This window comes from Erythranthe guttata, chromosome 13 (genome assembly GCF_056151865.1).
Source record: "Erythranthe guttata isolate IM_541 chromosome 13, IM_541, whole genome shotgun sequence".
NCBI classification, from domain to species: domain Eukaryota; kingdom Viridiplantae; phylum Streptophyta; class Magnoliopsida; order Lamiales; family Phrymaceae; genus Erythranthe; species Erythranthe guttata.
Genome location: NC_142545.1, coordinates 1577449 through 1605371, shown reverse-complemented (window position 1 = coordinate 1605371; position 27923 = coordinate 1577449). Strand labels below are relative to the sequence as shown.

General features: G+C 41.3%; 1 protein-coding gene, 1 long non-coding RNA gene and 2 other non-coding genes across 6 annotated transcripts; all 4 read right to left on the bottom strand.

Annotated features, from left to right (window-relative positions):
* Positions 1 to 448: 448 nt before the first annotated feature.
* LOC105961477 (glutamate--tRNA ligase, cytoplasmic) lies at positions 449 to 16620 on the bottom strand. Of its 3 annotated transcripts, XM_088811318.1 has the most exons (4): positions 2765 to 3717; positions 1477 to 2627; positions 913 to 1383; positions 449 to 833 (listed from the first exon to the last, which is right to left on the bottom strand). In XM_088811318.1, the coding sequence occupies exons 2-4, from the start codon at positions 2080 to 2082 to the stop codon at positions 819 to 821; spliced, it is 1092 nt and encodes a 363-aa protein (XP_088667444.1). In that variant the 5' UTR covers positions 2083 to 2627; positions 2765 to 3717; the 3' UTR covers positions 449 to 818. The 3 variants fall into 3 exon arrangements, with proteins under 3 accessions (XP_088667444.1, XP_088667443.1, XP_088667442.1); XM_088811317.1 differs by lacking the exons at positions 449 to 833; positions 913 to 1383 and adding an exon at positions 16233 to 16337 and having other exon boundaries at positions 2487 to 2627; positions 2765 to 4414; XM_088811316.1 differs by lacking the exons at positions 449 to 833; positions 913 to 1383 and adding an exon at positions 16233 to 16620 and having other exon boundaries at positions 2612 to 4574.
* Positions 16621 to 16904: 284 nt separating this feature from the next.
* LOC105972064 (uncharacterized) lies at positions 16905 to 18659 on the bottom strand. The gene is made up of 4 exons (XR_001174108.2): positions 18480 to 18659; positions 17974 to 18039; positions 17726 to 17879; positions 16905 to 17627 (listed from the first exon to the last, which is right to left on the bottom strand). It is a non-coding gene; the product is annotated as an uncharacterized LOC105972064 (long non-coding RNA).
* Positions 18660 to 22500: 3841 nt separating this feature from the next.
* On the bottom strand, positions 22501 to 22598 carry LOC148765594 (small nucleolar RNA R11/Z151). Its single transcript, XR_016029458.1, has one exon. It is a non-coding gene; the product is annotated as a small nucleolar RNA R11/Z151 (small nucleolar RNA).
* A 319-nt stretch (positions 22599 to 22917) lies between these two features.
* LOC148765593 (small nucleolar RNA Z157/R69/R10) lies at positions 22918 to 23003 on the bottom strand. The gene has a single exon (XR_016029448.1). It is a non-coding gene; the product is annotated as a small nucleolar RNA Z157/R69/R10 (small nucleolar RNA).
* Positions 23004 to 27923: the final 4920 nt, after the last annotated feature.

The following is a 27923-nucleotide window of genomic DNA, read 5'->3' as shown; positions in this document are numbered from 1 at the left end:
AAAAAACACGTATTATGATTATCTTGCTTTAAAATGCTGAGCTCGAATGGGATAAAACGGGTATAAAAGTGATAATATTCTATATAATCTAGAAGATTCCACTTCCACTGAATTTGAAACCGCAAGGGTAGACGTGTAAAAAAATTTATAGTTGAGGGGTGGCTGTAATTACCAAGACAGAAGGGGATTTTCGTAAATTTGACCGAATGGGAGGGATTGTAATTTACCCTATTTTTTATTAGACTATTCTCATGGCCTCCTCAAACTCATTGTTTGTGTTAGATTTTAACCCCTCTCCAAATTTTACGAAGAAAGACTGGTGCTGTAGTGGTGAATTGTGCGGCTCTTTGTCACTATTTCTTATTTCTTTGTATTAAAATATGATTATTTTAAATATTTTTTTTGTATTAAAAATGAAATAATTTTGTTGATCTCGTAAAAAAATTCCTTTTACATTCAATTATTATTTACTTAAAAACTAATTTTAAAATATGTTATGAGGTTATTAATATTTATGTTATCAATAAATAAATCATAATTTTTATCAACTACAAAAAAAAAATCCCTATACTTCAGCTTTATTATTAGATGCTATAATTGATCCATCATCAATATTAAGTTTCCCATCTGGAATCGCAAACAGTACCACGCGCTTCGAAGGTCGTACGAAAGGAGCATCACATTTGTAATAACCTCTTCTCTCCAGCTGCATTACATCTCCACGCTTCAAATTCCGCGTATCCGATTCCCCCACTGCTAATGTTTCGGTTCTCGTACGTGGATTCACCCACGGAATACAATCTTCCTTTTTTCCGGACTTACAGTCGATCCAACTGCAATTATTTCAACAATAAAATAAGCTAATCGAAAAAAATATAACAAAACGAAACGAAAAAAAAAACAATGCATCACCTTAGGCTTTGTAATTAGATAACCAAAGTCGACCAGCGTAAGTCTCACAAGCTCAGTCGAATCAGCCAACCATGTAAGCTTCATCATCTTCGTCTGCTTAACGCTTCCTTCGAGATGCAAAACTCCCACTAGTTGAGTAACATTACCATTTTCGCCCCTCTTGATCTCTTTAATTACCCCATTACTCCAATCCTTTAAGGTTACTTCATCGTTCACCGAGACTAATTCAGCATCTGAATAATCTATCCATAACCTATTTGAGTACGTCACACCTCTCTCTCTAGCACCTTCGTATTTCTTGTGTTTCGGTAAAATCCGGACAAAGGGTACTTTCGGTCCATCGGTTAGAGTTAGCAACACGCGCTTGTCTTCAATAACGGAAGTATACCGTGGGCACACAGGATCTATAATCTTCTTATTGATCGCCCACAGCTTATCCCACTTCAAAAGATTGACATTCTTCGTTGCGCCCTAAAAGAGAAAAAAAATATTTTGATTCGTTATATTATAATGATCAAACTCTCGTTTATTAGCAAATATATATATAAGATATACGCAACTTACGTGTTCCGTAATGAACTGCTTCAATGCTTCAATCTTGAGACCCCTCCGAACTATTCCTTGTACAGTAGGAAAACGAGGATCGTCCCAACCTTCGACTTTTCCGTCCAGAACAAACCACAGCAAATGGCGCTTACTCAAGAGTGTGTACACCATATTCAACCGACTGAATTCGTCCAAATGGACCTTCCTCAAACCCATATCTGTCTGAATTCTTGAATACTGTCCATTACGGTCACGGTACTCGCTCGATCTAAGTGCATGAGTGATACCTTCCACAGCATCAACAAACGGACAACAAAAGTCATACGTTGGGTACACCTTATAGTTCGAACTAACCCTATGGTGAGGAGTCGAGTTGCAGCAGTAATAAACAGGGTCCCTAACCAACTTGTTCGGGTCCCCCATGTCCAGCTTACCGCGCACACAGCAGATCAAACCCCTTTTCGATCCAGCTATCATTTCCTTCCATAAGTTAAAATTCTCCTCCACACTGTTATTCCTGCACTTCGACTCTATACCTTCAAACCTTTTGCCTTTAATTTGCTTGAATGGAGTGTCGTCAACATAGGCTTTACCCTCAAGAATCAATCTTTGTGCCATTGTCATTAGCTGTGGGAAGTAGTCCGACGTGTACGTCACGGTACTATATTTTAATCCCCAGATTTTCGATATCGTTCAGAATATTATCCACAAACTCGTTACTTTCTTTATCAGGGTTTGTGTCGTCAAATCTTATAATCAATTGCCCTTTGTACAGATCTGCGAAATACTGGTTCAATAATGCAGCTTTGGCGTGGCCGATACTGGCTCAAAAGCATTCTCCTTCTGTGAATGTTTTCTGCGGCTCATGGGAAATTGCCAAATCACATCCTCAGGACCTGAATGCTCTTTTGAGTAAGGTATGATTCTACCAGAATTGTCATTTTAATGTCATTGGCAGAGCTTATCAACAAGAGAGCGAGAATTTTCTTGTTTGGTTGTTGGATGTAGAATAACAAATGCGGGCTTGATCCTCCCCAAGATTTTTACGAGCAAGAAACTGATTCTTCATTGGTCGTGGGTTTTGCACCGGAATTTTTTTTTCAAGTTGATTAACTGATACTTCGTCGATGATGGGTTTTTGCACCAGAGGCGGTTTCTTTTAAAAAAACCTTCACACCCATAGAAATTATAATAGTCATTTTTTGGTTTATAGAACAATTAAAAAAATATATAAAAAATTTAGCAGAATCTTAAGTTACAAATACAGGAGAGTTCTTGCCGGAGAGAACATAACAAAATCTTTTACCTGACAAATAATACTGCCATGATAAATCACAGTGACTGGCCAGCATGAAAAGCTTCTAAACCAGCATCGGTTCCAATCCAAGTGAACCCCGTTCCTTTCGATATTCCTCTCGCTTTCATCAACTCCCTCAATTGGCTCACACTATCCCATTTCCCAGCATCTGCTAACGCGTTCGACAAAGCAACATACGCTCCAGGCCTACTCTCTCCACTCACTTTGAAAAGCTCGTTCGCTGCTATTTTCGCGAGCTCCACATCGCCATGGAGTCTGCAAGAACTCAGCAAAGCCGCCCAAACGTCGGAATTAGGCCTTTCGGACATTTGCATCACGAATTGAAGCGCCTGGTTCAAACTCCCCGCACGCCCTAATAGATCTACCATGCATGCGTAGTGCTCCATTCTTGGCTTCATCGAGTAAACCCGATCCATGCACTCGAATATCTTCCTCCCTTTGGCAACTAATCCTGCATGGGCACATGCAGAGAGTGCACCGAGAAAAGTAACGTAATTTGGTTTAGTGTGACGTTCGCTTATCATTCTATCGAAGAGTTCGAGCGATTCGTTTGGACACCCGTTTTTCCCGTATCCATCAATCATTGAAGTCCACGAATAGACGTTCTTTCTCGGCATGGAATCAAAAATGGATCTTGCATCATCGGTTCTCCCACATTTGGAGTACATGTCTATCAGAGCACTGCCAATCTTTATGTCTGTGAAAAGCTCGGTTTTCATTAACTGCCCTTGGATCTGCTGGCCGATTTCGAACGCTGACAAAAGAGAACAAGCACCGATAATACTTGCAAAAGTAGATATCGTAGGCCTGAAATTTAGGCTCTGCATATCGATGAATAAATGTATCGCCTTCTTAGCCGTCTCGACTGATTTACTGTATCCTTCGATCATGGCATTGTAAACCACCACATCCTTCTCCACAGTCTTGTGAAATACATCCTCGGCATCTTCCAAACGGCCTTGGTTCATGTACCCTGTGATCATCGATGTTGAACAAATCACATTCTGGTCCAACATTAAATCGAACACTCTTCTTGCGTACTCAACCCTCCCACTCTTCACATACGAGTCAACCAATGCGGTGTAAAGCACATCATCACCTTCAACATTGGATTTCAATATCTGGGCATGAACCTCACGCCCCGTAAAAGGTAAACGTGACCCTGCATTTCCGCTAGTCGAACCCTTCAAAATCATCGAAAATGTGTATCCGTCGGGCTTTTCATTCGAGAGGCACAGTTCTCGAACCAAATCGAAAGATTTATCGACAAACCCGTGTTTTGTATAGCCCGATATCATGTAATTGTAGGCCGATAAAGTTCGGCGAGGCAATTCATCAAACACCTGGCGCGCGTCTGATAAACAGGAGGACTTGACGTACATGATGAGGAGTTTGATGGAGATATTGACATTGGGTTTGATACCAGCTTTGAGTATGAGGGGATGGATCTTTCGGCCGTGTGAGGGATGATCTGAGTTTATGTAATTCTGAAGAGCTGATGCCACAGAAAACTCAGTTACAGAGCTAACCTCTGTAAGCGGGAAATTCGTATTGGGTTGGTCTACAACTCTGATTTTGCTTAATATTCCATGTCTCATCGTCTTCTTCCCATTTGGTATCAAAGAATCATAGTTTCAACTGTAATTTCAAGAACTCAACGAGTGAATGAATTTTTTTCCTTTTTTTTTTTTTTTTTTTTTTTTCTTCCTTCCTTCTTCTGGGCTCTCTCACATTAATTCGAGAAAGGGCTTATCATGGGCTGCAATGAATCCAATAGCAAAGAACATTGGGCTAAGACCTAATACGGACTTGGCCCAATAAATAAAATTAAAGATCGAATCGAAATTAGTATTTTATTTTTAAATTGCAATTATTTTTCGCGAAATGAAAAAAATATGTATACTACTCAGGGGTGGAAATTGATACCAATTTTTTTTTGTTTTTGCCGATGTTGATCTAACATTTTCTGATTTTAGACTTGATTTGGTCCGTGGGGCTCTTCCTCGCGTCCTCTAAGCTCTCTGTCGGATTCCGGTAGAAAAAAGACCTGCAACGCCGGGAGGTGTTCCCGGCGGGAAAGCTCCGACGATCAAGTCAGTATGATTTCAAAGCGAGTTTTTAGAAAGTACGTAAAAGTGTGTGAAAAATGTATATTATCTGTGTGGAAAAACGCAATATCATTCCCTATTTATAAATGAGGAAACCTTGGCCTCCAAGGTTTCCTTTTTAGGGTTTTTTTCCCCCCTCAAGCCATTGTGTGTATTGGGCCTTTTATAGCCCTGGGCTCGATTTACCACGAGCCAATACTGGGCCTGCGAGCCGAAGTTCCGCAGTTCGTCGTTGAGGTCGTACGACCTAATGGTCTTTTTATATCATTGGGCTGAATTGCCATGGGCCTTTTGTCGTGGGCCTAATTCGTATTGGATCTTTCCAGAATGGCCCGTATCAACTACTCCCCCCTACTCCTTAATTATCGGGCGAGATAAAACTTCTGTTTTGTCCCGTTCGATGAATATGGAGTATGGAGTGCGAGGTAACAGTTCGTTTTTAGCGTTTAATCTTTGATGGGGAAGCGTGCTCTACCGCCTTCTGCTGTCCTATCAATCAATGCAGTCGATTCGAGTTCCCTAGGTCATAATGAGGGAATTTCAATCGGTGCTTTCCGCGCCGAATTCGAGGCGGCCTGCTTTTGATCTCGTTCGTCCGAATGAGTGGTTGAGATCTAATTTCCTCTTATCTCTTTCCCTATAAATACCTCATTAACCCAACTTGTAAAAGTTTTTTCTTTTTGCCTACACGTCTTTCCTCCTGCTTGATTTCTGGTGATTCCATTTTCTGAGACAGAGCTTTCCTCCCTCAAGCCCACTCTTTCTCTCTAGCCAAGGTATTACTTCTCTTCCCCATCTTTTATTACCTCCATCTTATTCTTCAATTCGATAATGTCAGCCCATTCCCCTGACCCTTTTGGCCAAAAAGCGCCTTCCGGGGAGGGGGGTGAAAACCCTGCTTTTTCTATCTCTTCTTCGTCGGAGGAGGGGCCTTACTTCTCCCCTTCGGGTAAACTCTTGGAACGACCCAAGAAGAAGGGCAGGAAAGAGGTTTCTTCTTCTGCGAGGAGTGGTTCGCCCTCCGTATCTGGGGGGAGGGATTTAGATGACCAATGGGGGCCCAGTACCCTGACCGACATAGATCTGGCTAACTTAGTCCGCGACATAGGCCTCTCCACCGATGTCGAGTTGATTCTTCCTTCGCGAGATGACCGTCCTTTAACTCCCCCCTTAGGTTTCAGTACTTGGTTTTCAGAGCAGTTTTATTTCGGTCTATCCTTCCCTATCTCGCCTTGGTTTTCTGAAATTGCCCAGCTATGTAATGTGTCCCTTAATCAATTCCACCCTCACGCTATAATAATTATGACGGGATTCCGTATGCTATGTGCTTGGTCGGGGGTGATTCCTACACCAGCTCGATTCCGAAGTGTCATGGTATTGAAAAATTCCAGTCCTTTCCATGTTTCTATCTCGGCTCGTCCGGGTTTTAAAATTCTGATGCCACCTAATAAAACCGATGGGTGGCAAGGTCATTATTTCTTTGCCAGAAATCCTGTTGACACGCCCTATTTATGTCCTTGGCTCGCCACCCTACCTGAAAAGAAAAGAGGTAAACCTTTGGCGGTTGACGAATGTTTATTAAAAATGATATCCCATTTTCAACCGAGTCACGGCGTCCCGGATAGCCTCACCAGCTTTCCGCCGATGCTCCGCCACTTCCGTTTTCACGACAACGGCACATATTCTCTAACTCGAGAAGATTTAGGTGGGTTCGGTTATAACACTAATTCTTACTTCGACTCACTGTCTCACTTGGGTCGGTTTGTCTTTTGTTGCTTCGCTAATTATGTACTTGAATGTCTCGTATCTCACCCACGTATCTCCCCTTGCCCGTTTGTTTTGGTTCGTAGATCTAAGGATGAAGAGGATGTTCCGAGGTGACAAGCCGGCTACCCGTCCGTCCGATCCGGAACCTGGGTTCGAGGCGTCTGAGTTTCAGCGTCCTCTAATCGCTGAATCCGAGAAAAGATCCTCGGAGGAAGGGGCTCTAAGGCCCAGGCCATCGAAGAAAAACGCCGCTCCTCCTCGCGCCCGCGGTGGACCTGCTTCGCGAACTGAGGATTCTGAGCCTCTTAAACAATCCTCTGCGATAGTTCTCGCCCAGTCACCGCCTCCTTCCTCGACCGAAGAGGTGGTAGAGAGAGAACCTGCTCCGAAGAAACGGAGATCTGAGCTGGCCCTTGGGGCGGCTGGGTCAGCTTTACCGGCCGACTTTGGACTATACCTCTGCCGGAATGCTGAAAACGCCATTGCTGCGTGCCGGTCCTTGGCATTCCCCACCGATGTCGCCCATTTCGGGCAAATGAGTAAGGGCGACCGACTTGAGTTGCTTCTCCATAACATTACACAGGTTTGTTTCACTCTGTCTTTGTGAATCAATCTTTGCCATTGCATCTTGTATTTAAGATTAACTCTATTTAACCTCTTTGTGGGTGCAGCAATTCGCCATCGCCTTTTCGGGTCCTTTGGGGTGGGACGATGTGTCACGCGAGGCGTATGATAATCAGAGGAAAGAGGTGATGCAGCTCCGGAAGGAAGTCCGGGGTTTAAAGGAGAGCCTGGGGATGTCGGAGTCTTCGAAGGAGGGGCTGTTTGCCGAAGTAAAGAGGCTGAAAGAGAGAGAAAAAATCCTTGAAGCTGAAAAAGACTCCCTTGCATCCCACAATGCCAGTTTGGAGGAGAAAGCTAAGGGGCTTTCCAACGAGCTGTTCGCAGCTGGAGTACAAGCTTCCACCAATTTCACCGAAGGGGTGAAAGAGGGGCAAAGGTTGTTCCCGGGGTCGCCCGAGGGTCTTCGCTTCATCGAGGAGTTTGTTCGCCGCTTCTTTCACCGATTATGGCGTTCCACCACTTTTACTCGAGAAGCTTCAGGTTTAGCTCGTTTCTTCTTTTCGTCAGCGGTTGCGGCTGTTCGGAAGAGGTTAGGCGGTGCCGGCATCGAGTTCCCGTTGGTGGAAAACGAACTGGCGGAGGACCTCCCCGACGACGTGATTCCGGGTTTTGAGGGGGATGTAAATGAGGATCCCAACTTAGAGTGGTGGAGGCCGGTTTATCAAGGCCTTGTTGAAGAATTCTCCCGTCAAGGGGCTATCACCGACTTTGCCGGAGATATTGGGGCCCTTGGAACGGCGGTTAGTTCCGAAGAGGCACAGCCAGGCCTCGTTTCGCCGCCCCCTCCGGATGCTGAGAATCGGAGTGAAGCAGACACGGCCATCCCGAAGTGAAGACTATGAAGAAAACTTAACCTTTTTCTGTTTTGTATTCTGAATATGTATCTTTTTTAAACATTATATTTTTTACTCCCTTTTTGCCATGTATCCTTAGCAATTCCTCCGTTTTTCCATATGTTCAGAAGCGTCTTTATTCGTTTTTCAAATTCGTGCTTCGAGCTTTGATATTCGTCTTGTCTTGACTTCAAGTTCAATTCTTGGTTCCATATCTCAGATCATTCTCATTTGTGCTTATCCTCTAAGCTTATCAGTTAACTTGATCTCAGAAAACTGTTTTTATATTTCAACTTGATGCTTGACCTCATCATCTCGCTTATGAATACGCGACTTAGCGCTGCAACAGAAAACACAAACCATTGTCACACTAAAACATGCTTTTTACTTACTTTAGTAAAACACGCGATTTAACGTCATAGTGAAACACGCGAGTTAACGCCACAATGAAACACGCGAGTTAACGCCATAATAAAACACGCGAGTTAACGCCACAATGAAACACGCGAGTTAACGCCACAGTGAAACACGCGAGTTAACGCCACAATGAAACACGCGAGTTAACGCCACAGTGAAACACGCGAGTTAACGCCACAATAAAACACGCGAGTTAACGCCACAGTGAAACACGCGAGTTAACGCCACAATGAAACACGCGAGTTAACGCCACAGTGAAACACGCGAGTTAACGCCACAATGAAACACGCGAGTTAACGCCACAATGAAACACGCGAGTTAACGCCACAGTAAAACACGCGAGTTAACGCCACAATGATACACGCGAGTTAACGCCACAATGAAATACGCGAGTTAACGCCACAGTAAAACACGCGAGTTAACGCCACAATGAAACACGCGAGTTAACGCCACAATGATACACGCGAGTTAACGCCACAATGAAATACGCGAGTTAACGCCACAGTAAAACACGCGAGTTAACGCCACAATGATACACGCGAGTTAACGCCACAATGAAACACGCGAGTTAACGCCACAGTTATAACTTAAGTAAATAACACAAGTACTTTTTTAACGTGGAAACCCTCCAAATAAGGAGAGAAAAAACCACGGGGCCTAGCCCAGATCGGAAAATGGATGTTTATTAATGGTTGTTTTGTCTGTACAAGGTGTGTCTCGATTTTGCTGGCGTAATTGCCTCGATTTCCTTTATCTCTCTCTTTTTTTTTTTTTTTTTTTTTTTTTTTTTTTTACGCGAAGAAGCGTTTCAGATGTATTATGTTCCAAGCCCGAGGTAACGGCTTCCCGTCGATGTCTGCCAACTCATATCCTCCGCCGGCCAAACACCTGGTGACTGCGTATGGTCCTTCCCAATTAGCCTCCAACTTTCCCGTGTGTTTTAGCGCGTCCGCTCGTCGCAAGACGAGGTCTCCGATCTGGAATGAGCGGGACCGCACCCCTTGATCATACCGAGCTTTGATCAAGTTTTTACTTCTTTCCATGTGCAAATACGCCGTTTCCCGAAGATCGAAAACTTCGTCCAGTTGCGATCTTAAAGCATCATCGTTTGTTACTTCGTCAAATGCGGCGATGCGGAGTGTGTCCATTGCCACTTCGACCGGTATAACCGCTTCAGTTCCGTAGGTTAACCGGAACGGTGTTTCGCCAGTAGCTGCTTTGGTTGTGGTCCGGTAAGACCAGAGGACGGAGGGCAACTCGTCTACCCAACTTCCACCTAGCTCGTCTAACCTTTTCTTCAACCCATTGACAATGGTCCGGTTTACGGACTCCACTTGTCCATTGGCCTGGGGGTGCGCTACTGCTACAAATTTTTGTGCAATTTTCATCTCTTCGCACCAAGCTCGGATTTTCTTACCGTTGAACTGAGTGCCGTTGTCCGATACAAGGCTTCGAGGTAGGCCAAATCGACAGCAGATATTCTTCCAAATGAAGTGCATGACTTCGTCTTCTGAAATTTTCGACAAGGCTTCAGCTTCAACCCACTTAGTGAAGTAGTCTACCGCGACAATGATGAACTTTTTCCGACCCGTGGTTTGAGGGAATGGCCCCACCAGGTCGATTCCCCATTGGGCGAAAGGGCATGGAGCACTCATGATGGTCATTTCTTCCCCCGGTTTGTGGATGAGCGAGGCATATTTTTGGCATTGTACGCAGTGTTGAACATATCGGTGCGTGTCTTTCTTCATGCCAGGCCAGTAATATCCGGCCCGATGTAATTTCTGCATTAGGGCCCGAGCTCCTCCGTGCTCACCACAACCACCTCGATGCACTTCATCCAGAACATGCTTTACCTCCTGCTTTCCCAAACACCTTGCATCTACTGTGGTGAAGTTTCTTTTATATAATGTCCCATGCCGTACGTAAAAGTGCCTTGCCTTATATGCCAAACGGTGCTGCTCCCTCTTGGTGCCAGCTCGCTCTCCTCTGAAGTATTTGAATAACGGTGTTCTCCAATCCGGCTCTTCGTCTATTACCATTACACCCGGCGTTGGGGTAGGGGCAATAAGGATAGTGATCTTTCTTTCAATACAATCGACGACTGACGACCCGACTTTAGCGAGGAAATCAGCTCGCTGGTTGTCGTTTCTCGGAATTTGATGCATGGTACAGACTTCAAAAGCTTCTTGCACAGCTCGGGCTTTATTTACATAACTTTTCATTCTATCGTTTTTTATTTCGTAGTCCCCTTCGAGTTGGTGTATTACCAACTGAGAGTCGGAGTATATTCGCACCACTCGCGCCCCGAGCTCTTGAGCGATCTCCATACCTCGGATAAAGGCTTCATACTCTGCCTCATTATTGGAGACCCGAGGTAACCTAACGGCAAACTCAACTTCCGTTCCAGTGGGATCAATAACTATTATCCCTGCCCCTGCTCCTGTGGTTGTAGATGAACCATCCACATAAATTTTCCACTCCTTCTCGATGGGTATCCTGGTGGTTTCTCGGATGAAATCTGCCAGCGCCTGTCCTTTGACCGAGGTACGGGGTTGGTATTGGATCTCGTATTGTCCCAGCTCGATGGCCCATTTAACAATTCGCCCTGACGCGGTAGGCTGACCTAGTGTCTGCCGAAGGGGTAAGCTTGTGCGAATCACCATGGTATGCGACAGGAAATAAGGCCGGAGTCGTCGCGTAGTGAGGACCAGTGCGTACGCTATTTTCTCGACTTCGGAATATCGGCTTTCCGACGTAGTGAGGATCTTACTAGTATAGTAGATCGGCCTTTGTTGATTATTAACTTCCTTAAACAACACCGAACTGATGGACTCATCGCCCACTGACAAGTATACAAACAGGGTTTCGCCCTTTTCGGGGGTGCTAAGAATCGGCAAGCAAGTGAGAGATCGTTTTAATGCTTCGAATGCGAGCTGGCATTCGGTGGTCCATTCGAACTGAGCTGTTTTCCTTAGTACTTTGAAGAAAGGCAGGCTCTTATCAGCCATTCGTGATATAAACCGAGCTAGGGCTACAACTTTTCCTGCCAAGGATTGGACTTCCTTGATGGAACGAGGAGGTGTCATCTGAAGTACGGCCTCAACTTTATCTTGGTTTACCTTAATGCCTTCCCGATTAACAACGTATCCCAGGAACTTTCCCGCTTGTACTGCGAATGCACACTTAGCAGGGTTCAACTTCATTCCATATAAACGAAGAGTTGCAAAGGTCTCAGCTAGGTCTGCGAGATGCGTAGAGCGCCTCTTGCTTTTAACTAACATGTCATCAACATAAACTTCAATGTTGCGTCCGAGTTGGGCCCGAAACATCCTATCCATTAGTCGCTGATACGTGGCTCCCGCATTTTTCAGGCCGAAAGGCATCACCACGTAACAGTAAGTCCCCGTGGCGGTGACAAAACTTACTGCTGGCTGGTCCTTTTCGTCTAGCGGAATTTGGTGGTATCCCTGCGAGGCATCCATCATGCTAAGTAGTTCGCATCCAGCGGTGGCATCTACAAGCTGATCTATGCGAGGTAAGGGATAATCGTCTTTCGGGCAAGCCTTATTCAAGTCCCGAAAATCGATACACATTCGCCATTGGCCATTGGCTTTCTGCACTAACACCGCATTGGACAGCCATGTAGGGAACTGAATTTCCCGGATGTGTCCGATCTCCAGAAGTCGCTGTACTTCCTTTTGTATGATTTCGTCCTTTTCGGTACCGAAGTGCCGTCGTTTTTGTTTGACAGGTTTACACTCGGGCCGCAAATTGAGCCTGTGCACAACAGTACGAGGTGAGATACCAGTTAGGTCACTTGGTTGCCATGCGAAGACGTCTTCATTACATCGTAGTAACGCTATTAGCTCGTCTCGGAGAGATGGTTCTAAATCCTTGCTTATCCGGGTTTGTTTCATCATTCCGGGGACGAGATCAATCATCATTAATTCGTCCATAGGTTGTACATGATTAGTCTTATCCTCGGGGTCAATTCGAGGGCGTTTCTCGTCTCCCAAATCTTCTTTGGTGAGGGTATCACGTCGGCCTTTCTCTGCTACTTTAACCATTTCGACATAACATGATCTCGATTGGGCTTGGTCGCCCCTGACCTCTCCCACCGTTCCATCAACTGGAAACTTAAGCTTTTGATGAATGGTTGAAGGGACCGCCCGAAAGGTATGTAACATCGGTCGCCCTATCACGATATTATACGAGGTTGGCGATCCTTCGACAATGACGAAATTGACGGTTTGAGTGCGTATTCGAGGTGGCGTTCCTATAGTGACGGGGATTTTAACTTGTCCAACCGGCGTCAGGGATCCTCCCGTGAACCCAAATATCGGAGTAGTGACAGGGAAGATTGGGAGGTCAAGCTCCATTTGCAGGAAACATTCGTAGGATATGACATCCACCGAACTTCCTGGATCAACGAAGGCGCGAGCGACATCGTACCCCCCAACGTTAATCGTGATGAGGAGAGGGTCACAATGGAAATCCTCTAGGTCCGCTTCATCTTCCGGACCAAACGAGATAGTGGGATATTGACGATACTTCGGTGTCGAGATTTGGCAAACCTCATGATTATTCTTGAGGCTACCGAGGTGGCGTCTCCTAGCCCGGTGAGTATCTCCTCCCGTAGGACCCCCCGAAATCATCTGAATGTACCCTCTTTTCGGTGCTGGTGGTGGTGGCGGTGCTCGTGGCGGGTTCCCAAACTGGGCTTCACGCTTTTGTCCCCGAGGTGAATCTATCTTCACAAAATCCCCGATTTTGTTATCTCTGATGAGACGTTCCACTTCGTCCTTCAGATGTGCGCAATCGTCGGTCGTATGTCCATATTCATTATGAAAACGGCAAAAAGTACCCAACGTTGGATCTCGACGGGGGGCTCCGCGAGCAGTTCGAGGCCATCGAAGATCAGCCCTCTTCTCAATCGCGCACAACACCTGGGACAGAGGAGCCGTAAGGGGCTGATATGATTGAAAACGAGATCCCTTAGCATCCGGGACAATACTCCGACTAGGGGCATTGGCATCCCTGCGAGGTAACATGAGCTCCCTGCCTTTCTTTACTTCGCTGACTCGTGCATTTGCGACTTGGTGAGATTCTTCCACTTTCTGTTGGCGGGCCTCTTCTAAATTGATGAACCTAGATGCCCTTTCTAATAGGTTATCGAAATCAGGGGACGGCTCCAGCGCCAAAGCTCGGAAAAACTCATCATCTCTCAGTCCTTGAGAAAGGGCTGCCATGAGTACCTCATCACTGGTGGTCGGGACTTCCAGGGTGGCCGAGGTGAACCGTTTGATGTAACTCCTGAGGCTTTCTTTCTCCTTTTGGCGAATGCTAAATAGTGACAGGGAGGTTTTTTTGCACTTCTTTGAGCTGGCGAACTGGTTCATGAAAGCCTTGGCAAATTGCTCGAAAGATTGTACGCTCCCGGAAGGCAGCAAACCGAACCAGGCCTGAGCAGATCCGGCTAGAGTGGTAGCGAAGGCACGACATCTCACCCCTTCTGTGAGCTGATGAAGCGATGCTGTATTGTTGAAACGGCTTAGGTGCTCGGCGGGATCCGATGTGCCATTGTACTCGAACGAAATGGGTCGGTAGCTAGCTGGTATGGGGTCATCATCAAGGTGTTTTGCGAAAGGGCTAGATCCCACGAGATCTCGCGCTGGCCTGTTCCGTAAGGCCTTTAATTCATTCATATCGCGTCTCAGGCTGTCTACCTCGGTCCTGACTCTATGACTATCGCCTCTTCGATTTTCCGAATAACTGTCGCCTTCGTCATCAGCTCGTCCCTCGTTCGGGGAATGTCTGGGATCCCTCCTGAGTCGGTTATCGTGAGGTAAACTTTGGGTGTAGTTTCTGATGGCCGCGGTGATCATGGTTTCCACCTCGTCTCGGGTATACGTGCGCTCATGGGGAGCCTGAGCGGGGGTTGTGGCTGGCCTTCTCGAAGCAGCTTCGCCATTCTGGAACTCGAAAGAGGGGCTGCTTGGAGCGAAGGGGATCCGGCCCTCCTTTTCAGGTGTAAGGAAGCTACACCCCGATTTATCTTTCTGAACGGACGATGGGTCAACCGGTGCACCACGGGCTACCGCATCCAAATCCTTCTGCAAATTCCGGGCGACTGCGTCTTCTCCGTCCATTCTTTCTCCACGTTCTCAGCTCAGATCTGGACTTCCGGGGGTAGATCTGATTTTTCCCGGAAGCTGTTTTTCCAAAACTTCAAGCTTTCCCACAGACGGCGCCACTTGATTTGGTCCGTGGGGCTCTTCCTCGCGTCCTCTAAGCTCTCTGTCGGATTCCGGTAGAAAAAAGACCTGCAACGCCGGGAGGTGTTCCCGGCGGGAAAGCTCCGACGATCAAGTCAGTATGATTTCAAAGCGAGTTTTTAGAAAGTACGTAAAAGTGTGTGAAAAATGTATATTATCTGTGTGGAAAAACGCAATATCATTCCCTATTTATAAATGAGGAAACCTTGGCCTCCAAGGTTTCCTTTTTAGGGTTTTTTTCCCCCCTCAAGCCATTGTGTGTATTGGGCCTTTTATAGCCCTGGGCTCGATTTACCACGAGCCAATACTGGGCCTGCGAGCCGAAGTTCCGCAGTTCGTCGTTGAGGTCGTACGACCTAATGGTCTTTTTATATCATTGGGCTGAATTGCCATGGGCCTTTTGTCGTGGGCCTAATTCGTATTGGATCTTTCCAGAATGGCCCGTATCAAGAATAATATTTTTCAATCCGAATTCTGAAATTCCGAGTTCCGATTTTTCAATATTTTTCCGAAAAGGTTTTTTTATTTATTTATATATTTTATAGTTAATTAAATAATTTTGAGATCATGTAATTAGGTAGATCAACATTTAAGGCACGCTGATAAACTATTCACTCGCTTGTCTTGTTCCTTTCATTTACTCTTCTTACATCAGACAAAAACACACACACACACACACACACACACACACACACACGCAATTGTGTGGTGTTTTTGTGTGTGTGAAGAAGGGATAGAGAATACATTTCTTTTTTAAATGGATCAGATAGTTACATTAGAGCCTAAATTGGTTGTTACAATCAAGAACTCTTCTCCATTTTTTCACCTTTTTGGTTATTATTTCCATGGTTGTTAATCTCTTACCATTTACGGTTCGATTCAACAATCCGTTTCAAGTTTTCAACTTTCGATCTTTTACTATTCATAACTTGTCTTAAACATAAATTTTAGCATCTTATTTCGACAAAAAACAAATAAATAGGTTTTTTTATTTATTTATATATTTTATAGTCATAAATAGGAATTTTTCGGAAATCTTCATTTTCGGAATTTTTTCGGAAATTTCGGAATTTTCCCAATTTTCCCGAAAAAAAAAAAAAAAAAAGGAGGAAAAATTGATCACCGACACAGTAGCCAAACTGCAGAAAGAAACATCAAATAACCAAAACACACAACAGACTCACCAAAGCACACAACAGACTCACAAACACATAATTCCGAGCAACATGATTCCGAGCAACCACATAATTCTGAGCAACATATAACCCAAGAACAGTTCGCATAATTCCGAGCAACACAGGCTCATCAAATCAACATAAAACAAACAAACACATAATTCCGAGAAAAAACCCAAAAATAATTCGCAATAATCAAACACATACAAGCTTTTCAACATAAACAAACAAAGATTTAAAAAAAAAAAGAAAATTACCTTGAGAGGAGGGCTGTCGGCGACGGCAACGGATCGGCAGCAGGCGGCGGGATGATCGGCAGCAGCGGCGGAGAGATGGGCTGACGGTGGAGAGCAGCGGCGGAGAGATGGGCGGAGGAGAGCAGCGGCGGACGGCGGAGAGGAGCGGCAGCGGCAGACTGCGGCGGCGGAGGCGGAGGGGGAGGACCCGGCGGAGGGGGGGCGCCGGCGAAGGGGAAGATTGAAAGAGAGAGAGAAACAAATCGGCGGAGGGGAAGAAAATCGGAGAAAATGGGAAAAAGGGGATTAGAGGGGAGGAAATCAGAGGAGAGAGGGGGGAGAGGAGAGGAGAGAGGGAGGAGTGAGGAGTGAGGAGGGGAGAAAATTAATAATTTTAAATTATATTTTTGTAAAAAAGGTGGAGTGAGTTGGGTAATAAATTGATGAAAGTGAAAAGCAAATATAAAAATATAAAATTTATTATATTTGAGGTATTAAATTAATAAAAAATTATATATATAAAAAAAAGTAAGAAACCCGGTTGGACCTCAATTGAACCGGTCCAACCGTGACCCAGTAGCTTGCCTGGTCGATGTCCGGTCCGGTTTTCAAAACATTGCGGCCCTGACTTCTTATTCAATTGTTTGCGACGATAAAAAAATAGACTTGCGACGTTTCTGTAAGCAACGTCGCTAAAGAAAAGCGAGATTTTTTCTATAATTATTTGGCGACCATTAATACACTATCGTCACAAAGAATAATTATAATTCTTTTAACAAAGTATTTTTCGTGCGACGAATACACTATTTTCGTCGCTATGAATAAATATAATTTAATATTTCCTCTTTATTACGCTACGTTTATCCTTATTCGTCGCCAACCCAATAATTTTTTTTTTCACAATTGCACTAGCGACGTAAACGTCATATTCGTCGCGCAAGTAAAAAAATAAATTGCAAAAAATATTTTTCATGCGTCGGTTATATAAAAACGTCGCTACGAGAGTGCTATATTATTTTTTTTCCCTTTGCGACGGTTTTTTAGTATTAGTCGCATATTCGCGACGAATACGTTTATCGTCGCGACATATTCCATCGAAATCTTATTTTGAGCTCACTTGCGACGTTTTTTAGTCAAAATGGTCGCAAACGAGCGACGATTCGGGGATCGTCGCCCAAAAAAAACGTCGCAAGTGAGCTGTTTTGGCCTAGTGGCCACTGGGCTCGGGTGCGAAACGCAGCTTCACTTTTCCATCCACAGCATTAGGAAGTACCTCAAAGGTAGGGCCTCTTTTCCCATACGTTGAAATAAATTCACTCAACACCGCATCGTATTCAGTAGCTATTGAGTTGAACCAGCGAACCAGGTTTTGGTACTTCTTCGATTTCCTTAAACTTTGCCATCTCAATCCAGCACCTAAAAGAGTTGTCGGGGGGGCAAGTTAGATAACCTAATTACGAGAGACTCAAAATAGTTGATTACTTAAAATCAGAGCTCGATTTCGTAAACTTTACCTTCAAGACCAGTCCACACAGCAACATCTGCAGTTGAGAGACTATTACCCACTAGAAAAGTATTTCGCAGCAAATGCTCATCCACAAAACGGCACGCGCCCTCGAATTCCGATCCAACCCCGAACCGAGGCGCATAATCAAGCCATTGATCAATCTGTAAGACCAAACATGTTGGACGATACATATCAGAAAAAAATACTTTACTTAAATAGCATTTTTAACTAATAAAAGGAGTATCGAGAATGCACCCGAGTTGACTCAGAAGCATCCCCTCCGTATATCTCAGAATCTCAAGAGCACCAGGCAGCCTCTGCCTGAAAAATCGAGTTACCATCGGAAACAAATTATTGTTTTTTACTTTCTTTTCACAATTAAAGCAATTGAAATTTGTATTTTATAATATCCTCATTAAGTGAGAAATTATCAAAAAAAAAAAAAAATTAAAAAATCTCAGAGCAATTAAAAACCTAGGTTTCATAAAGGTAAAGCTGTTTCTTCTCAGATACTTTTAATTCCAGATCATCAAGCATAATTTATTCAACAAAAAAAGCTAAATTATCATAATTTCTGCTCCAACTCAGTTCAAACAATTGGCGGAATCAAAATTCATCACAATTTTTTAAAATAACTGGACGATTGGGTGAAAAATGTATGACTACATTTAGTATAAAATTTTATTCAGAAAATATGCACACGGTTTAACGAATCGTTATACCCTCGGAGAAAGAAAAAAAAAATTAAGACGAGAATTTACTCGCTGGCAAGGGCAAGAGTCGGCGGAGAGCCACAATCCAGAGTTGGATTGGTGACAAGAGAAATTGCGGCTATTTGTGCGGCGGCGATGACGTGGAGCGGCGGAGAATCGGCTCAGCCGCCGCTTGCAGTATAAGCTAGTTGATTGAAGAGACGAACGATCAGCTTAATACCGTGCTGTAGGGGAAATTTGAGGAACGTCGCTCCGCTCTTATAAACTGGCATATTTAATAAGATAATTACAACCACTTCCTTGAAGTAGTGATTATTTACAACAAAAGAAAAAAAAAAAAACCTTATTTTTTAGAAATTAAATCCAGCTCTCTATAGTTTGTAAACTTCTCGCATTCACCCCTACAATTTTTACAATAGGTGTTAATGTAAGAAATCTCTATATTACAGGGGTAAATGAAATTATAAAAAAATAAGGGTTTTTTTTTTTCTCTCGTAAATAGACCTTACCTCAGGGGATGGTTAATAACTTACACTATTTAGTTATTTTTGTTAGACAAATCTCATAAATTATAGTGTAGTTAAAGTCCACATATTAAATATTAGGATAAATTGCACCTACACCTCTTAGGTATGCTAATATAATTTCAAGGTCGTTGTGGTATTGGTAATTACAACCACACCCCTGAAACAATTATCGGCTCAAAGATTTTATGTCCTGGAGACTAATATGCACTATATTTATTTTCCGCGGGGCCGTTAATGCTATGAGTCTTAATTTATGAATCTTAATTATATAAAATAATAATAATATTTATGTCCATAGACGAAAATTTATGAATCTTAATTATATAAAATAATAATAATTTAAGAAATGTTATGAGATACATGCCACCCTCAGCTCTATGTTGTCTCCACCAATGCTTGAAACTAATAGTCCGTTAGAATCATAACAAAATAATTTATCCAATGCGATATTCCGTTTGAGTTTCTAACAATGTTTCAGGTGGATAATTGTAATTATAGATATAACAAGGACCTTAAAATTGTTTTAGCATACCTCGTGGGTGTATGTGTAATTTACCCTAAATTTTATTACAAAATTGAAATTTTAATGGCAAACTAGAGTAGTATTGATTATACGATGAAATATGTAGGATTTATGTATTACACGATTCAACTCAAATTATAAATATTATTCATTATTTTAGGTCTGATTTGTTGTTTTCGCTATAAATCAATTAATAAATATATTAGGGGTTTTTGTGCATAAGCCTTACACCAAGCATCTTTATTATTCTAGGTATATATGATATATCTCTTTCACCAATAAGCTCATCCCTTTAATATTTATTATAAATAAAGAAAACATTCATGTATATTCCAATATTATCCCCAACCATTTATACCAAATTTTTAATTGTAACCCCAATTTAATCAATTTTGTCCACAAAAATCCAATTTTGACTTTTTTTTTTTCAAAAACTTTCTATTTTATCAATTTTTTTTTGCCGGCTTGACTTTTCGAATATCCTTTTTTTTTCTTCCGGATTTTTTCGCCGGTTTCCGGCGTTGATTTTTTTTTTCTTTTCTTTCGGATTTTTCGCTGGTTTCCGGCGTTGACTTTTTTTAGTGTTTTTTTTAAGTTTTTTTTTTACGTCCACCGCTAAACGTTGACCGTAATTGTGTTGTCACTGACAGTAAATTAACGTAATTGTATTGTCCATGACAGTTAATTAACGTAATTATACTGCCGTTGATAAATGTTCTGCCGTTGACAGTAAATTAACGTAATATTATTATTTTTTATTTTTTATTTATTTTTATTATTTTTTTTATTTGTTTACAAGTCAACGTAATTATATTACTGTCGTTGACAGTAAAATGACTGTAAACACAATAATATTACTGTCCACAACATCAATATTATTTTTTTTTTTTTGGGTTTTTTGTTTTGTATGAGTTAATCACGGAGTAACGTAATAATATTACTGTCTATTATTGTAATATTACTGTAAACACAATAATATTACTGTGGTTGACGGTAATATTACTGTTGTTATAGTAATATTGTTGTCAAGCACATCAATATTACTATTTTGTTTGGATTGTTTTGTTTGTTTGAGTTATTCGCGGAGTAACGTAATAATATTATTGTCTATTATTGTAATATTATTGTGGTTGACGGTAATAATACTGTTGTTATAGTAATGTTACTGTCACTCACAGTAATATTAATTCTTTTGATTTTTTATTATGTTTACATTTGTCGAACGGTCAACATATTACTATTACTCTATTACACAATAATAATGAGTTGGGTTGTGTTAGTATTACTGTGCTAGAGATTAATATAACAATATTACTGTGTTAAACTGTAGTTTAGTTAATTTTACTGTGTTTAACAGTAATATAGTTAATATTACTGTCAATCACATCAATATTGTTGTTTAAAGGAAAAAAAGTACAGAAAGAAAGAAACGAAAAAAAAAACAAAAAACATAAAAAAAAATCGAAAAAGTCAACGTCGGAGACCGGCGAAAAAATCCGGAAGAAAAAAAAATTCGAAAAAGTCAACGCCGGAATCCGGCTGGAAAAAAAAAATTGAAATTTTTTTTTGGTCAATATTGAACAATTTGTGAAATTTGGGGTCAGATTGAGGTTAAATTAAGTTAAAGATGAAATTGGAGCATAAAAATATGAGGGGTTATTTTAGTCATCTACAAAAATCTGAACCATGTGTGAACTTATTAGTATAAATTTTTTTTGCCTGAATTTCTTTATAAATAAGTACGCATTGATGGGCTTATTTGTAATGACCCCAATATATTATTTCGTTGCTTTGTTTGCACAAAACGTTTATTTGGTTAACTAGAGATGCTCCTATGCATGTATAAATAAGAGCATAACCACCATTTATAACCATTTCTTTTTAATAAAAATAGATTTATTTGAAACAAGTAGTTTTGCAACAAGATTTATATTAGTTTCTTACTTAAATAGGGTTATATCAATTATCAAGACAAGGCAAAAGAGTTTTAACACCAATGAAATCGAACTCGAGTAACTTAATTTGGTTTTTCTAGAGCACTAACAGACTATATCCAAGAAATATATTAAAATTCGTTACATATAATTAACATAACAAGCTCAAATAAGACTTAAACAAATGGTCTCATAGCTTATCGAATACAATATTTGTTCAAATTTGGCACATAATAACAACAAACTAGATCAAAAAAGATTTAAACAATTTCGAATAAAAACATCAAGTAACTTGATTTGATTTGTAAGCTCTATATCGAGATAAGCTAACTTGTTCATTTCATCGATTCCAGATGTTTTCGTTCTTGTTGGTGTTTGATTGGAGTATTAGAATACACAAACGTACTCATTTTTTTTTTCAGTTCATCTTCATAAGCACAACCATTATTCGAACTTGTGACCTTGAAAGCACACGGGAATTACATCTGAAGCCTTACTCTCACTTCGTTTCGTTCTTCTTCTTCTTTTGTACCACACTTGAAATATTTTAAATGGAAGTCGATGGGATTCGAACAAAAGACCTTTCATTTGACATGACTTTGATACCAACCAATATGATTGAATACTAATTACAAATCATTGCAGGGAAAATGAATATTTCCATTTATTAGATACTACTAACACAATTAATTCATCAAAACTTCTGACAAATCTTGAATTGATAAAATTTAATTCTAGAGATTATAAGACTTAGTTATAAGAATATGTACACTTCCATAGTTATAAAAGGTTAAACTATGTTTAACCACTCGATCTTTAACATCTTCAAGGCTATATTTCCAATTTTATTTAGAAAGAAAAAAAATATATTTATATTTTGGTAAATGGATTTCTTTCAAACGCAGTTGATGTTAGAAAAAAGAGAATGTTTTGATTTATTTTCTGAAACAGATTTGATGTCTAATATCAGAAATTTAATAAACTCAATTTAAATTGGAAGATATTTCAAAGGAAGAGTAGTAAAAGATAATTACATTAGATTATAAAAAAAAAAAAAGATAAATAACAAGTTGATATAAAGAAAAAGGCTTCAGTGTGTGTAACAATCAGATCATTGATAGAAAGATATAATTTCCAATCTCACTGAAATCCGCTAAGATAAGAAAATTATCATCACAAGCCAATAATAAATAAATTAAATTAAATTTTTCGGTTTGCAAAATCACCAAGAAGATTAAAAATCGTTGAGCAAATTACAGCCGCCCCCATAAGGGATGCTTAAATAACGGAAAAAAACCCATCGTGTTCGGACAATAACAATGACCTCTCAACTATGTATTCTTGTCAAATTTATCTAATGAAAAAATAGTTTTTCATAAAAAAATACATAATTAAGGGGAATGGTTGTAATTATCCAAAACATGAGGAGTTGTTTCGTAATTTAGAATTACCTCACCCATGAGGATAATTTGCCTAAAATTGTTTAAAAGAAAAAAGAAAAGAAGTGTGCTCAGACAGCCAAGGGTTTGTCTTCAAATACAGGATCAGAAACTCTAGTCCACACTATTTGCTTCATCACTGCACACATACTCACATTAAAACAAAAGCAAAAAATTCCCAAATAATAATAATAATAATAATAATAATAATAATAATAATAATAATAATAATAATAATAATAATAATAAAGAAATTCTGAAAATAGATACAGTACCAATCTTGATAAGAAAAATACAGTAACCAGATGTAGATGAAGGCACTGCAAATAGTTTGATTGGAAATTTGGAATAGATGTACAAAATGGTTGTATTTATTGATGAATTTTGCACAGGCTAGATTTCTTATATTTATTTTTTAGGGTAAATTACAAACACCCCCCTGAGGTATGGTCGAATTACAAAAACACCCCTCTTGTTTGGATAATTACATCCACCCCCTCAACTCCTCAAATATAGTGGAATCTTCGATATTATATGGAATATTATCACTTTTGTACATGTTTTATCCCATTCAAACTCTACATTATGAAGAAAGATGATCATAATATGTGATTTTTAGCTTGTATATATCAGTTTGTGGTGCATCAGAAACTGTATTTTTTACACAAAACGAGTACAAACTAGAGCACATTTCACGGAATCTAGATGACTATGTTGAATTTGGCACCATAAAGGTGGAGGTCTAAGAAAAAATCATAGTTGAGGGGGGTAGATGTAATTATCCAAACAAGAGGGGGTTTTTTGTAATTTGATCATACCTCAGGGGGGTGTTTGTAATTTACCCTATTTTTTATTATTATTTTTTTCCTGCTTTTCCGGGGGTGGGGGTTGGGGTGGGGGGGGGGGGGGGGGGTGGAGGAATTAGCTAGGGTTTAATTGCTTTAGGGCTATGGGCTGAAACTGAATATGGGCTGGGCTGCTGTCGGATGATGATTGGGCTGATTGTGTCTTGCGGCCTGAGGGTTTTCAAGGGGTTATAAAGAGTAATGTGCAAAATGTACCCTTGTGTAATTCTTATCTGCTAAAAAACCCCGTCATAAGAAAAAGTTTAGCAAAAACTCCCTCCATGTAAAAGTCAATGGCAAAAAACTCCTTCCGAGTAGATTGTGTGTCTCACTCACTCGTGTGATTTTTCCTTCATTTTTTCTTATGAAATGACAGAATTGCCCCCGACGCCAGTCGCCACTACCATCAACTCTCCAGTCTCCACTCCCCTTTTCTTATGAAATGACGGAATTGCCCCCAACGCCACTACCATCATCTCTACACAAATAAAGCACACATATCCACCATGAAACTCCAAGATTTCCTAGAATTTTCAAAAGAAGATGAAGAACACAATATCTATGCAACATATTTTGTGAAAGAAGGCGTCGGAGAAGAAGACTGGTTTTATTGAATTTTTGGGGAAACTGCAATTAATCCTGTAATTTAAGTTGTACAAGTTTAGCAAAATTGTAAATTTTCCCCTATTTTATGTTATCTAATCTGTATTCTATTTTGTTGAAGGCTATATTTGTCTTCTTACGTCCGGTCAATGACTAAAATCGTAATGGGTAAATTTAAAATTTTATACATGGGTTTTTGCTAGTTATTTTATCATAGGGGGACTTTTGGCAGATAAAGATTACACAAGGGTACTTTTTGCATGTTACTCGGGTTATAAATTATACTTTATTAATATATTTATTAATATGATAAACAATTATATTTCTACAATTTTTTTTTATATAAAAATAATAAATGTCGACTCTAATGATATATTTCATTTTAATAATAATAATTGATGCTGCCCAAATGAGGTTTGAACAACCCAACGGTCTTTGAGCTCGCGATGATAGAGAATGCCGAAGGTCACTGCCACGTGTCCGAGGTAGTCGAAGGGACTGCTCCTCTCGTTAACCTACAAAACAGTTTAAACACTAGATGACACGCCGGGTTTGGCCCGGCGATTATCCTCCGACGCTCAAGTCAGAAGATGTATTAACATAAGCAAATAATAATAATTAATTGCTAAATTAGAGTGTACCTTCCTATGTGTAATGAAACATACATTTATAGGTGGATGAGTAGGTAGAACTTTTGTAGAAATCCGATGTGGGACAATATGTTGTCATTTTAAGGGTAAAATATATGCTAATTGAGTTTTCACACACAATTAGATAAAATAGAGTAATTTTGGGCCTAATCCTAATTAGGTTATGGGCCTAATTATGATTACTCATATCATTAAGCCCCCACTTTCAAGTTGGATTACGGGCCCGTGAGCCTGCTTGGAAGTAGCATATAAGCTCTCCTATATCTTTGTAGGGTATTTCTTTGTTGTTTTATTTTTGTGGGGTCTCCTTTCCGAGAATTGTGCTTCCGAAATTTAAGGTTCTTTGGTCTCCTTTCAAAGGTATAAATATCTCCGTCAATCATCCTTCTTTATTTTCCTTTAATTATTGTGTCGTTGGTTGAATCCCATTGTTTATTGTTTGGAATCTCGAAATCGCGTTTGATAAAAGCGTAGGATTTAGATGTCGGTACTAAGGTTGTTGGATGAGTCTAGCGACGAACTATCTGGAGTTAATTCGGATTCCGACATTTTTGTAGTTCGGAACTCCAAAAATCTTGATAGCCGGGTTGGAAGAGGGCGAAATTTTGGAGTCCGAGAGTACCAATTTTTCGAAATTCGGAGTTGTGAGGGAGAAGTTATGTGCGAAACAGTGTAAAAGTGCGTTGTTCGAGGAAAAAATCAGGTCTGGCGGCTCGGGCACGGAATATGGCGTTGAAAAGACGGCTGTGTGGCATGACGTCACTGGGCTTCGAGAAGCGTGTCCAATGGGGGCTTAGCGTGTTGACTCGGGCGAGCCGGGCGAGTCAGGTGGCCGAGTCGGCTCGGGCAGGCGGGTCAGCTTGGTCGGGCGAGTTGACTCGGGCGAGTGAGTCAACTCGGTCAGAAGAATCGGACGGGTCAACTCGGTAAGACGAGTCAACTCGGGCGGTATTGGAACATGACGTCAGCGTGACGTCACGACGTAAGGGAGCAGAGAGGGCCGCGCGCGTGGAAAAGGGCAGTGAGAGGCGAGTGGCGCGCGTAAGGCGCGTGGCGCGCGTGGAACCTGCGGCTGGGGGCTGCTCCGCGCGTGGGAGCGTGTCCGGGAGCTCGGCGACGCGTGCAGAGGTGTTCCGAGCTCATTTTTTCCGCCGAACGTCGTGTTTCTGCTGCCAACGACAATATGGGTTCGGGGTTTTGTTCCATGGAGTTAGAGTCTAGTGATCCTGAATCTAATTGGGCGTGGTCTCGACATATTATTGTGTTTGGGACGAACCAAAATCTAAAAAATTCCGTGCGCCGTGAGTCAAAGAAAAGACTTGAAACCGAGGTTGATGAGCTTCTTGATTGATGAGCATGAAGGACCAGTCGACCTATATGGCGGTAGTTCTCTTGGGGAAAATTCAGAAATATTTTTCGAATTAAATTTTGATTCTTCCTTTAGAGTCGGTCCACTTTCTGAGATTTTCGATCATCTACGTGTCGATCGTGCTATAGAGATATTGGTTCCGGGTGAGGGAGGAAGATGCTACGCACCTCCTGATGGATACTTTACGGTCTACCTTGCTTCATTTTCGGTGGGGTTTACTTTGCCACCCGACCCAGTTCTTGTTCAAATTTGTCGCGATGTCAAGGTAAGCCTTAGCCAATTAACGCCGAACGCATTTCTCTACTTCAAAGGATTTTGCCATCGCGCCGAGTCTGAGGGTTTTCCAATTTCGGCGAATTTGTTTCACTCTATGTTTCTTGTGAAGACGCTTAGGGACAAAGCTCATAATTTTTATTTTCATCCTCGACCAACATGTAAGTTTTTGAAGAAAAATGATAATAAGTGGGGGAGCTGGAAAGAATGGTTCCTATACGTGCGGAATGTTTGGAGAGCTCCGTATGTATGGGGTGAAGTGCATCCCGTTGAATGGAGTAATGAACATTCTAGACTTAAAATGGATTGTGTCGGAATGGGTTTTTTCGATTATTGCTTCGAACCTTTGACTCTATTTTCTAAGGGTAGAGGAGTTACGCTATATTGATTGCTCCGTCATGCGGATGAGGAAAAATCGAGTCGTCTGAAGGCCGATGCTAAGATTAAGGATCTAAGCCTATCTTTGGAGAATGAGAAGACCGACGCGCTTACTTTCATGGAAGTTCATAAGGGGTCTTGAAGACGCCTTTGGGTTTGATGGTGGTCGATAAGTTCTTAGGGAGCGAGTCTTATACCGAGATGCGGGATAATTATGCTAGTGGGTTCTTTGCGGAGATCGTGCGGGATATTCGTGGTCAAGTTCGTGCCACGAAGCTTGTCCCTGAGGCTATCCTGCGGGAGATAGAACCAAGCGTTTTGGAACTTGAGCCAGAAATTGGGGCGGAGAAAATTGGCGCTATGGTTGAGGGTGATGAGTTTGATGAGATGCCTGAGGCGGCTAGAGCTGAGGACGCGAGTGTTGACCCGACTGCCTAGTAGTGCAGCCGTTTAGTAGTTTTTACTCCCTTGAGAGTATTAGTATTTCCTTTATGAATTATTTTTAAGACTTTTGTCTTTTTTTTTTTTATTTGCACGTATTTGCTTTATAAATGGACTTTTATTTTTATGCCCTTTCAATTTCGCAATTTTCGTGCTTTTCGGTACTTAGTGGATAATCAGTCCCCTAAGTTTTTTATGTAGGGGCTCCGCAGTTTTGCCATTTTTCTTAATTTAGCGTTGCGGAGTCCTTGAGAATTTGATTTCTCTATCAATTTAAGCTTTGGGGAGTGAGATAACAAAGTTCGAGTTGGCCAGACCCTTATGATCCTTGCTATCTTCCCCTTTAGCTTTAATCAATGATATATTTTTTTGTTTGAGTGTCGTGAGATCACTCTTTGAAACAAGCACTGCATAATAATAACAAAAATAATAATGAAATTAAAATGGTATAAAATATTGAATTGAAATAACATAAAGTAGAACGGTTGGGATGGGCAATATGCCTCCAAC

Coding starts and splice junctions, on each gene's coding strand:
- LOC105961477 (XM_088811316.1), bottom strand. CDS start 4,374: ATGAGACATGGAATATTAAGCAAAATCAGAGTTGTAGACCAACCCAAT.